This window comes from Embiotoca jacksoni, unplaced genomic scaffold (assembly GCF_022577435.1).
Source record: "Embiotoca jacksoni isolate LCO1_2020_lvr unplaced genomic scaffold, fEmbJac1.0.p SCAF_98, whole genome shotgun sequence".
NCBI classification, from domain to species: Eukaryota; Metazoa; Chordata; class Actinopteri; family Embiotocidae; genus Embiotoca; species Embiotoca jacksoni.
Window position 1 is genome coordinate 668,968 of NW_027185456.1, and position 11,033 is coordinate 680,000.

The following is an 11,033-nucleotide window of genomic DNA, read 5'->3' on the forward strand; positions in this document are numbered from 1 at the left end:
TTCACTTGTTTTGAAAGTGGAAGATAAAAATGCGCTTTATTTGAGCTTCGCGTCGTTTGAACGGAGCCGTTAACGTTGGTGTCAGTTTGTGTCCTCAAATGTTGAACTAATTAGAAGTTAATGGGAATTAAAAGCGTTTTTTCTGTGTTGTTTTTTTTTACCAACTATAACCCTACAGCAGTAAAATGCACTTTAATGAGGAAGGTATCCAAAAATCATCATATAGTAATAAAACAGACATTTTCTGCAGAGTGAACTTTTACTTTTTGATATTTGCACATACATTTAGCTGATAATACTTTTACTGAAGTAAAGTGAGTGAAATGTTGTCACAGTGTGGTTATTACTATATATTAATATACTACTTCCTGTGACAGACACATATTTTGGAAGGTTTGTTATTCAGATGCTTATGAAGTACAGTTCTTTGACAACAGTTAGTTTCAGTTAGTTAAGATGGGTTTGACCAGAAATTAATTGAAAACTAATTAATCGTTATAAGCTCATTTTACTAGTTAAAAAAAAAAGCAAATATTAAAAGTTTAACCTGCTTTTGTCACAAACCTAAATCCAGATTATGACTTCACTTTATCACCGTCACTTCCACCTGGAGTACTTTTCACTTTTAGTCCATTTGAGTAATTGAGTGTTTCCATCGTGCCAGCTGGTGTTGTGACTCGTTTCCTCTCTCTGCACTCTGCCAGTTTCCGTGGTGACCATCAACAGCAGCATCAGCACTTGTTCTGTACCCCCCCCACCCCCCACCCCGAACCCACCCGCCTGTGTCACATGACGTCGGACCAGAATCCACTTTATCCAGCTGATCTACAGGTGCAGTTATCGCTGGGAGAGCCGGGTCCTGGGTACTACTACTTCTACCAGGTACTGTGACATGCGTCACTTTGCGTCACTGCACACACACACACACACACACACACACACACACACACACACACACACACACACAGAGACAGACAGTGTCTACAGTATTTAAACACTGAGTGGAACGTAACATAACTTAACTAGTAATCTGGTCAGGACATCTTTAAAGCGTAGCCACGAGACACACCGACTCGTCTGGAGTCAGATTTATTGTCTGATTTCAGTCTGGAAGCCAAATTCTTCTAAAAAGTTTTATTTCTTTTAGCTTAAAATCAGAAATATGCCTCAAAGGCCTTTAAAGTCAGGACACGATCCTTCCACCTTCAAATCAGGTAAATAATGGAGTAAATGAGGGATTCCACAGGTGGGGGCTGGGGTGGGGGTGGGGTGGGGAGGTGGCTGTAAGGAGGAACAAGGAGGGGTTAGGGCAGGAAACTAAAGCAGTGTGGGTAAAACTGATGTAAGTGAAAGGGAGAGCTATCAGTGGGATGGAAAGAGAAGTGAATGGTGGGGGGAGTTAAAGTGAGGGAGGAGGGGGAGGAGGGGGAGTGGCCTGATGGAGCTCTGCTCTGTGATTGGTGGCCGTTGGGCCATGTGCTGAACCCTCTCAAACTGTAGCCTAACTAGGGCTCCCACATACATTCACACACACACACACACACACACACACACACACACACACACACACACACACACACACACACACACACACACACACACACACACACACACACACAAAGTGCAGCCCTCTGTTGAGTGGCAGGGACATGTGAGCCCCTTCACATTTGCTATTCTGGGCAGGGGAGGGAGAACTGGGGAGGCGAGGGGAGGGGGCGAAGCCGGGGGGAGGAGAGGGTCGTTCCTCTTTCTGCATGTGGCTGAGCCATCGTGAGGAGCTGCTCATGATTCTGTCTCATGTTGTGTAGGCTCTTGGAGTGTGCGGCCATAGCAGTCTTTTGTTTTATTCCCACTCTAGGCCGGAGAAGATGGGGTGCTGCTTTAGTAAGGAGCTCAACCCCGGCCTGCAGAATGAGAGGAGAAATCTGTTAGAGCCCCCGCTGCACGATGGGCTGAGTGAGGCGACAGAGCAGGTCAGACAACACGCTGCGGCTTTAGCTCAACATGTGTGCCTCGAGGAGGAGGAGGAGGAGGAGGAGAAACATGTGCCACATGGACCGGCCCGAGCGAGGCGTCCGGGAGGTGAGGGAAGCCCTCCAGAAGTGGACGACAAAGTTGGGACGGTTGTGCTGAGCGGGGACGGCGGCACACGGAGTGAACGGGATCTCAAACCAGCGAGCGCTCACCGAGAGAAGGAGGCTATTATTATCACAAGCAGCACAAACAAGCATTCAAACACGGACACGGAAGCAGACGTGACATACCCGGCCGGGCCCAACTGTGGACCGGCTCCCTACATGGAGGTGCTCACACACAGTCCGGTCAAACAGAGGATTGTGGACAACGCCGCCCGCCGGGCGTTGTGGTTCCAAAAGCTCCCCGGGGAGCCGACCCAGCGCCGGCCGACGGGCGGCTGGTCAGCTCCCGCCGGGTCACCCTCTGCTGCCGGCCCGGACAACGGCAGTGTGAGCGACGGGTCACGTGACCGGCCCCCGTCGGTCGGCGCCCGTCGGGGGACGCGCCGGGATTCCCTCAAAGCGCAGCCCGATGAGGAGGGTGGCGAGGAGACCTGCGTTGTCACGACGACACTTTGTCAAGTTTTGGGAACGAGGACCCAGAGTTTCTACAGCATCTGTTCCATTGACGTAGATGACCTTGAACATGACCACGAGCAGAGCCGATCCCAAACAGCTGGAGACGCACAGTCAATGCACACGGCTGCTCCGCCCGGCACGGCGGGCTCTCCGGCGGCCGGCCAATCACACGCAGAGGCATCCACGGCCTGTGACCACACACATGTGGGAGGACCTAAAATGACCAGCCAGTCACATGACGAGGAAGCAGCTTCTACGCAGTCACATGGTGCTGAACCGTCTTCCACCTGCTTGTTACAGACACACACTGATAATTCACCACAAGCTGCCGAACCTCCTCAGCTGCCGGACCCTCTGTCTGACACGCTGCCCCCGACCAGCAGCGAGGACCCTCAGGCATCCGCACCGGACGGCCCTCGGCTCCAAGATTCCAAGTGGCAGACAGCTGCAGAGGACACGCATGACTTCACGTATGATGTTTCAAACTTAGTGACGTCACACACAGCTGAAAGTGCGTCTGTGCAGCAGGATGAATGTGCAGAGGGTGACAAAGAGAGAATAGTTCCAGAGCAGAGTGAACGGAAGAAACGTGCGTGTTCGGAGGAGGAGATTGTGTACTTGGAGGAGCAGAGGGCAGCGAAGGGAGTCTTCACAACCAGCGAAGAAACAGCTGTTGACTTCCAGGAGGAAGAAGAAGGAGATCAGAGTGTGGATGAAGATCGTGGGCTGCATCCAACTGAACTCAGAGCAGAGCAGGACATCCAAAGTAAACCAAATACTTCCTGTCAGAGCCCCAGATTATTAAAGGTGGACACCAAACTGCTCCATGAGGAGGAAGAAGAAGAAGAAGAGGATGATGATGATCTTCCTCTTCCTCTGCCTGGAGGACAGACTGAGATGGATAAAACCTCCCTGAAGAGCAGGACCATCCCTGTGAGTATCTGCCGAGCCGATGACGACGGCCACAGCAGCGCAGCAGACACGACTCTGACCGAGGTGTCGTCAGTCTCCACCGTCTCCACTGTCTCCACCGTCTCCACTGTCTCCACCATCTCCACCGTGTCATCGCTGCCCGCTGAACTCGCTGTCTTCTCTTGCAACACACATGTGACGCCTCTTTCCGATTCATCTGAGACCACGTTTCAGCCGAGTGGAGCCATCAATTTAGACGTGAATTCAAATGATCCAACATTTGAACTGAGCAGCAACGAGCCTCCTACTGAAGAAGATGAATCGGGAATCAATGATTCTCAGAATAGAAACACTTCATTGGATCTGTGTGACGAACTGCTCGGTGGCTCTGATGTGAAGCCTGAATGTGAGGTGGTGTCTGGCTCAGAGGAGCCGCTTCAGGACGCCCTCATGAGCGGAGACGACACGGCCAACAAACACAATCCAGAGAGTCACCAGGAGACCAAACGTGTTGAGAGCGGAGATGTTCCAGGTGGTTTCCCTGAAACAGGTGAGAACATTTCTCTCCGAGCGACGAGCGATGATCCGTCTGAGCTCTGTGACGACGGCGTGGTGGTGAAGACCAACATCGCTCCTCACAGTCCTGAGAAATGTGAGATCAGCGTGGAGGATTCCTGTCTTCTCACACGGCCTCCTGCTGACGGTGAGCTTTCCTCTCCTCCACCCTCCTCTTCCTCATCTCTCTGTCAGACCACATCTGAGACCGGAGCCGACGCCACTGAGCTTCAACTGAACATAAATCCACCGGAGGAAGTAACAACTGATGAATGGGAGGAAGTCGGAGAGACCGCAGTTGCAGAGCGGCGTCCCGCTGATCCACTCGTCCTGCTGCCCGTCAAACATGAAGCTGGAGATACAGCAGAGCAGCGCTGCCTCAGTCCTCCACCAGCCTCCCAACCAACACAAACATTTCCCTCCACTGTTTCCTCTGAGATCCCTCGGGCTGATGACACTGATGACGGTTTACCTCCACCAGAAGATTCATCAAATAGGAATCACTTGGAGGAAATGAAAGAGATGAAGATGCTCTCCTCACCGTTGGAGCACCTGACTGATATTCAATCAGAGACTTACAGTATGTCAGTCGCTGAGACTCCGTCCCAAAGCGTGGAGGTCCCTGCTGTCTACGGGATTATTAATGACGTCCCTTATCAGGATGACAGAAACTTGGTCCTGGACTGGCCGGAGGGTCCCGCCGTGATCTCCGTGGACCCGGGTCAGATAGACGTTTACGCCTCGACTCCGTCGTACGAGATTCACTTCCTGGGTTGTGAACCGTCAGCCGCTGCCGAGGAGGGAGAGAAGGAGGGAGGGATGAGGGAGATGGTGTCTGAGCTGCTGGGGGAGGATGCTGACTCCTCCGTCTGCCGTCTCTACCCCCACCCCTGGATCAAGCTGGGCCTGGAGGAGAGCTGCGAGGGCTGGGCTCGGGGGGCGTCGGAGGTCGAGCCGGGCCGGGCCGACGGCAAGAGGGCCGGCGAGGCGGAGCGGATCCCGGCCTCGGTGTCCGAGCTGCAGCCCTCCATGGCTCTGCTGGGAGCGTACCCCTACAGCACTGTGATGCCTCAGGGACCCTGTGTGTGGGACTGGCACACTGACTGCACTCAGGCTGTAAGTGGGAACTCCACATGTGGGCTGACTGAGTGGGAAAGCATTCAGTGTTACTGTCCTTGTTCTCAAAGGGTTTAAACAAAATGCTTTGTGAATCAGTGAACAGGACTGTGTGTCAGTAGATTGGATTATTTTTGTATTGATGTAGAGACTAAAGACTCAGAACAAATCAGAACCCAGCAGATGTCCTTGATGCATGTTCACAGGTTTGAAAGAATGAGATGTTACATAACGGTGAGAGTGCAGTTAACACTTGAAGCTATAATGTGGTCACATCTGAATAAACCTGTAATACTTGTGATGGAAATTGTCCTCAAGAAGGTTGAGGTTGATGATATTTGGGTTTGTAGTCGTGTGGATTTTATTCATCAGTTTTACCTTCAAACAAAAGATTTCAGATTTAAAATACATCTTTTAAACTTGAAACTCCTCCACTATCTTATCTGTAGTTAACATGAATAATAATTTTCTCTAAATGAGTCAGAAACTCTTTTAAAAGACATGTTTTTTCATGTTTGATCTTTTGTGTGTTGTTTGCAGGTTCCTGTCGCTGCCCCGAGCCTTAACCCTGATGCTGAGGTATGGACCAATCACAGCTTCAACGTCGTTGACCCCGCCTACCAGCAGCTGCAGCAGCCGTGGCTTCAGGTCGCCAACAGTCTGACCGGGCAGGAAGGTCAGCTGGGCTTTCTTGTTGCCTGGAGACATGAGTTGTTATTGTGGGGTTGATTTTATTTATTTTTTTCACGTTTTTTTAAGGGCATGTGCCAGAGTTTCATGTGGAGAACGTGGGTCTGGCGGAGGCTGACCCCAGCACACTGGAGTACCACACACTGACTGCTGAACCTCCTCTAGTTAATGGAGAGTCCGGTGAGCCGTCCGTCACAGGTGGGAATATGATCTAGTTTGTCTTTTTAAATTACATTTATGTCACCACAGTAAAATAATCTCAGTCAATAATCAGAGAACTCAGATCTGGTGATGACTTCCTGTGATTTCAGATGAGATCAGACAAGAGCTGAGCAACATTTTGGAGTCCTGCCTGACCAGGTAACAACACACACTTTGTCTGAGGACACACTGCCTGGGAGACGCACAGTTCCCAGCAGGATGGACGGAAAGATCTGTGATCACGTGAACGATGTAATTATATCAGAAACACAATGTAGGCTCTGATTATCACGAGGGGGAACAAAAATCACACGGCTGCTTGTTCTCCTCAAACATTTGATTACCGATGGCTGATGTTAAAGGGAACCTCGATGTAGAAAGATTTGGCCGGCAGTAGCAGCGCTGCAGGAGGCACGCTGGCAGTTTGGATACAACCACCTTAGTCATGTGATCAAATATTTTTCTGTCTGTACTTATAAGGGACAAAATAAACTGTCTGAATTGAAGCTGAATTATCCTCGCTTGGATTGCTCGGTCTTCTTTAACACGTTGTGTCTACATAGAAATATAAATACGTGTAAACAGACGATTTCCGTCGTCCTGTTTGGAAATGAAGGATTTTTGTAGTTGAACGTGTCCCAACCGTTGCTCACCTCTCCGTCACCAACACTCCTCCGTACTGAGCGGCTCTTCTGTTCCTCCGCAGGGAGATCCTCAGCAGCGACCTTTACCTCAAGTCTCAGATGGACAGCGACCAGTATGTCTCCATAGCAACGCTGGCCAGCCTCGACAAGATCAAGAATCTCACCGCAGACCTGGACCTGATCTCCGATATTCTGAAATGTCAGTGTTTGTTTCTGAGGGACTTTTACTAGTAACGTTTTTATTCAGGTTGGAGATTTGATCACGAAGCAAAATCTTGTTAATCTCCTGCTGTGAGTGGATTGTTTCCAGAACAGGAAGGAGTCTCTCCAGACTGAGTGAACACAGACTGGAGAGGTGAGAGACACGAATGTGCTTCAGTATCGTCCTGAAACTTTCTCTTCTCTCATTGGCCGGCAGCCATGCCGCTGGTCCAGGTGGCCCCGTGTGGACAGAAAGTCCGGCCCAGTCAGAGCCGGTGTGTCGTGATCCTGCGTGAGATTCCCGACACCACACCTCGTGAGGCAAGAGTCCAGCAGCTGCACCGACACACAGCAGATCCTCCTCAAGTCCATTCACATTCACATTCTTTACTTTCTTCTCAAACTGACGTACGAGGTGTCGTAGATGAATTAGGCTGATAAAGTGCACGGAGTTTTAGAAGTTAATAGTGTGTGTTTTATTGTCAGTGTGTTAAATATGACGGCTGTTGTGCAGGAGGTGGAAGCTCTCTTTGAAGGGGACAACCTGCCCGACTTCCTCAGCTGTGAGTTTGTGAGCAACGACAACTGGTTCATCACCTTCAAATCAGAAGCCGACGCTCAACAGGTGAACGCAGCCGGCCGTCTTCTTCTGCTTCAATCACTTTACAGGGAAATGTTCAAATCGTCTGATTTGCTAAGAACTTCTGTTTGTAAACTGTCGTCAGCATTAAAACACCCCGTATCATCCGCGCTGTGTTTGTCTTCAGGCCTACAAGTACCTCCGAGAGGAGGTGCGGGTGTTCAAGGGGAAGCCCATCATGGTGAGGATAAAGGCCAAACCGATGGCCGCCACCTCCTACTCCCCCAAAAACGGCTACAGACCCGACCAGCCGGACCAGTGCAGCAACCACTACGCCTCCTTCTTCCCCCCGAACACCTACCAGCCGTCCTGCCCCGCCCACATGCCCACACAGCAGCTGTACAACTTCACCAATGAGGTGTGGACTTCTTCTGCAGCAGGATACCAGGAATGTGGAAAGGTGAGTCCGTTTCAATACCAACATGGAACAGATTAAAAAGGGTTTCTTTCTCCTGACGTTCATGATCTTTGATTTGTGGATACCTTGATGTTTACGGCTCTTGAATGTGAACAGCAGCTCCGTGGCTCCTTCGCCGTCTTTTCTCTGAGAGTTTCTGAGCAGTGTGATCGAGCTGTTGTTGTTGTTGTTGTTGTTGTTGTTGTTTTCTCAGCAGCCTCCTCTACTGATGAATAACTTTGTGAACGGGTTTGCGGCGACTTCCAACTTCAAACCACACAACCCAGCCAGGCAGAGGTAGCGTCTCCCGTCTCCCGTCAGTCTGTTGTTGATATCGGCTGGAAACAAGCCGTCACGTTTCATCTCTGGATTCTTCCAGGCGAGGATCGAGGTGGTCGAACTCTGGAGAGCGTTGGCAGCCGCAGCAGAACGACTCGGAGCAGCCGCCGGTGGACCGGCCGTCCTCTCTGACCAAGCCGGGTCGAGGCCGGTCGAGAGGCAACCTGCAACGTTCGAGTTGGGGGGGGAGGACGGAGTCCAACAAGCAGGTGGTGTCGACCTCGTCTGAGAGAGGAAGGTAACAGAACTTCAGCTGTCTTCGCTCTCGGTTCAGTCCGTCTATCCTCACATCATCGCTGTCAGGGGAAGTAATGTGGATGAACATGAACACATCCTTCCTTTGAGTTCTGCTCCATTTGACCTTCACATTGTCACACTAGAACCAAGAGATTGACGTGTAGTTTGAGTGACGCTTTAATACAGATGTATAAATGTTGTTATCTGCTCTGAAGGAGAGGAAACTTCAGCCGGAGGAGAGAGAACACCAGGTCCTGGGAGAGAAACAGTCCGGTAGGTGTCCGCTGAGCAGCGCTGAGGTTTCACTTCACTCTACTCTGACTGTGTTGATTGTGTGTGTGTGTGTTGATTGTGTGTGTGTGTGTGTGTGTGTGTGTGTGTGTGTGTGTGTGTGTGTGTGTGTGTGTGTGTGTTGATCGTGTGTGTGTGTGTGTGTGTTTGTGTGTTGATCGTGTGTGTGTGTGTGTGTGTTTGTGTTGATTGTGTGTATGTGTGTGTGTGTGTGTGTGTGTGTGTGTTGATCGTGTGTGTGTGTGTGTGTGTGTTGATTGTGTGTGTGTGTGTGTGTGTGTGTTGATCGTGTGTGTGTGTGTGTGTGTGTGTTGATTGTGTGTGTGTGTTGATCATGTGTGTGTGTGTGTGTGTGTGTGTTGATTGTGTGTGTGTGTGTGTGTGTGTGTGTGTGTGTGTGTGTGTGTTGATTGTGTGTGTGTGTTGATCATGTGTGTGTGTGTGTGTGTGTGTGTTGATTGTGTGTGTGTGTTGATCATGTGTGTGTGTGTGTGTGTGTGTGTTGATCGTGTGTGTGTGTGTGTGTGTGTGTGTATGTGTGTGTTGATTGTGTGTGTGTGTGTGTGTGTGTGTGTGTGTGTGTTGACTGTGTGTGTGTCTTTGTGAAGAATCCACAGAGTCAGTCGCCTCCTCGGCAGCCGTCTCCTCCTCTTGAACTCGGCCTGACCAGTTTTCCTCCTCTTTCTCTGGCGAACGCTGCCATAGCAACGGCACCTGCAGCTAACGGCAGCACCAAGGTAACCAGGTCTCTGTGTGACACACACACACACACACAAACACGAACGCTCGTTGTTCATGGAGGAGTCTCTCCTCACTCTTTAAATCCAGACTGTGAAGTGACAAACACACCGACTGACGGTTGAAACTGTGACTCATTCCAGGGTTCAGTCAGAACCACTTCCCCTCCGACACCGTCAGAACAAGCCGAGTCCGTCTCCCTGCAGTGAGTATCTGAAACAGCAGCTGCTCCACCTCACGCTCTTTTTGTCACATTCACCTGTTCCTCCAGGTGTCATTACAGTTAATATGAAAAACAATCTGCAGCCACAGCACCTGCTTCTCCACCTCTTCTCCTCTTGATTGGCTGTCTGTCAGGTTTCCCAGCTGCCGCTGTGTGTTGAGTTATTCTGTTTGTGTCTGTAGGAATGTGACGGAGAGCGAAGAGACGAAGGCCGAAGCGGCTCCGCTCACACAGGAAGTGGCCACAGTAAGACTCGTCCTGCAGGGTGGACATGTGTCTCCACTACACTACTGATGATGCATCTGAACAGGCATCTTTTCATCTGTCAGATTTATTAATGTTTCAAATATCTGAAATTGGAAGTAAATTAAAGCCACTGGTTGCTTCCTGAAAGGTGGAGACATCAGGTTCAATTTAAACTACCAGTTCCTCGAATGTGTGGAAAAGTCCTCCTGACAGCATCTTGTTCTCTGATTGGTCAGGAGTCCAAGAAGCCGAGCTACGCCGAGATCTGCCAGAGAGCATCGTCCGGTGAACCGGCGCCGCCCGCTGACCTCTCCTCAGAAGAAGAGCACATCCCGACCTACCCGGGCCTCCCGTCAGAACCCGCTCTGCTGCCTCAGTGATCGGACAACATGTGGAAACAGACACGCCAACTTCCTTTTCCTGTTTTTGGTCACACGAGTGTTTGAAGAGCTGAAAATGTGTTCTATCGTCCAAAATGTACAAACAGGCCGTGTCATAATTCACAGTGAGGATTTATCACATGACGTACCAAAGAGCCTTCAAATCTGCCAGATGTCGGTTTGGACCTCCAATCAGACTCCTGATGAATCCTGCTGAGACGGACTGAGGTGTGTTCGGGTCCAAACCCCCGAATTGGGTCACCGTCAGGATGTCAAAGCCAGCGTTTCAGTTTTTAACCAGTGAATGTTGATGTGCTCCTTCAGTTTTATTTCTTGGTTTGTAGTTGGGGTTCGTTTATCCAGAACCACGTTCCACTCTGATTTGGTCCCATTTATCCGGTGCTCTGCCGCTCGTGTTTTTCTTGCTGTACAGCTCGTTCTGCAGAGATTCTCAACTTGTTTCCGTGTTTTGTTTTTTTCCCTCCAAACTTCCGTGTTATTCTTTAGTCCTCTCGATGCTTTTTTTTTTTCCTATAAATATTAGTGCTCGTCGTGCGGGTCGTTCCCATCCTCAGATGTTAGAGATGTGGAGGCCCGTATTGAACCCAGGTCCAGTGTGTGTTAACGAC

The 11,033-nt window shown here is 50.3% G+C and overlaps 1 protein-coding gene across 2 annotated transcripts in view; it reads left to right on the plus strand.

Moving 5' to 3' along the window:
- The first annotated feature begins 1,720 nt into the window (after nucleotides 1-1,720).
- LOC138193889 (uncharacterized) overlaps nucleotides 1,721-11,033 on the plus strand; it is a 9,814-nt gene continuing 501 nt past the window's right edge. The window contains exons 1-15 of one of the 2 annotated variants that reach the window (XM_069142184.1): nucleotides 1,721-5,177; nucleotides 5,718-5,853; nucleotides 5,937-6,065; nucleotides 6,179-6,227; nucleotides 6,775-6,911; nucleotides 7,131-7,234; nucleotides 7,428-7,538; nucleotides 7,681-7,953; nucleotides 8,168-8,247; nucleotides 8,330-8,527; nucleotides 8,742-8,799; nucleotides 9,426-9,554; nucleotides 9,699-9,760; nucleotides 9,961-10,024; nucleotides 10,261-11,033. The exon at nucleotides 10,261-11,033 is cut by the window's right edge and continues 501 nt beyond it. In XM_069142184.1, coding sequence (XP_068998285.1) covers nucleotides 1,869-5,177; nucleotides 5,718-5,853; nucleotides 5,937-6,065; nucleotides 6,179-6,227; nucleotides 6,775-6,911; nucleotides 7,131-7,234; nucleotides 7,428-7,538; nucleotides 7,681-7,953; nucleotides 8,168-8,247; nucleotides 8,330-8,527; nucleotides 8,742-8,799; nucleotides 9,426-9,554; nucleotides 9,699-9,760; nucleotides 9,961-10,024; nucleotides 10,261-10,404 — 4,983 coding nt within the window. In that variant the 5' untranslated portion in view covers nucleotides 1,721-1,868 and the 3' untranslated portion in view covers nucleotides 10,405-11,033. Of the gene's footprint in view, nucleotides 5,178-5,717; nucleotides 5,854-5,936; nucleotides 6,066-6,178; nucleotides 6,228-6,774; nucleotides 6,912-7,130; nucleotides 7,235-7,427; nucleotides 7,539-7,680; nucleotides 7,954-8,164; nucleotides 8,248-8,329; nucleotides 8,528-8,741; nucleotides 8,800-9,425; nucleotides 9,555-9,698; nucleotides 9,761-9,960; nucleotides 10,025-10,260 lie in introns of both variants that reach the window. The other variant, XM_069142183.1, reaches the window with a different exon arrangement.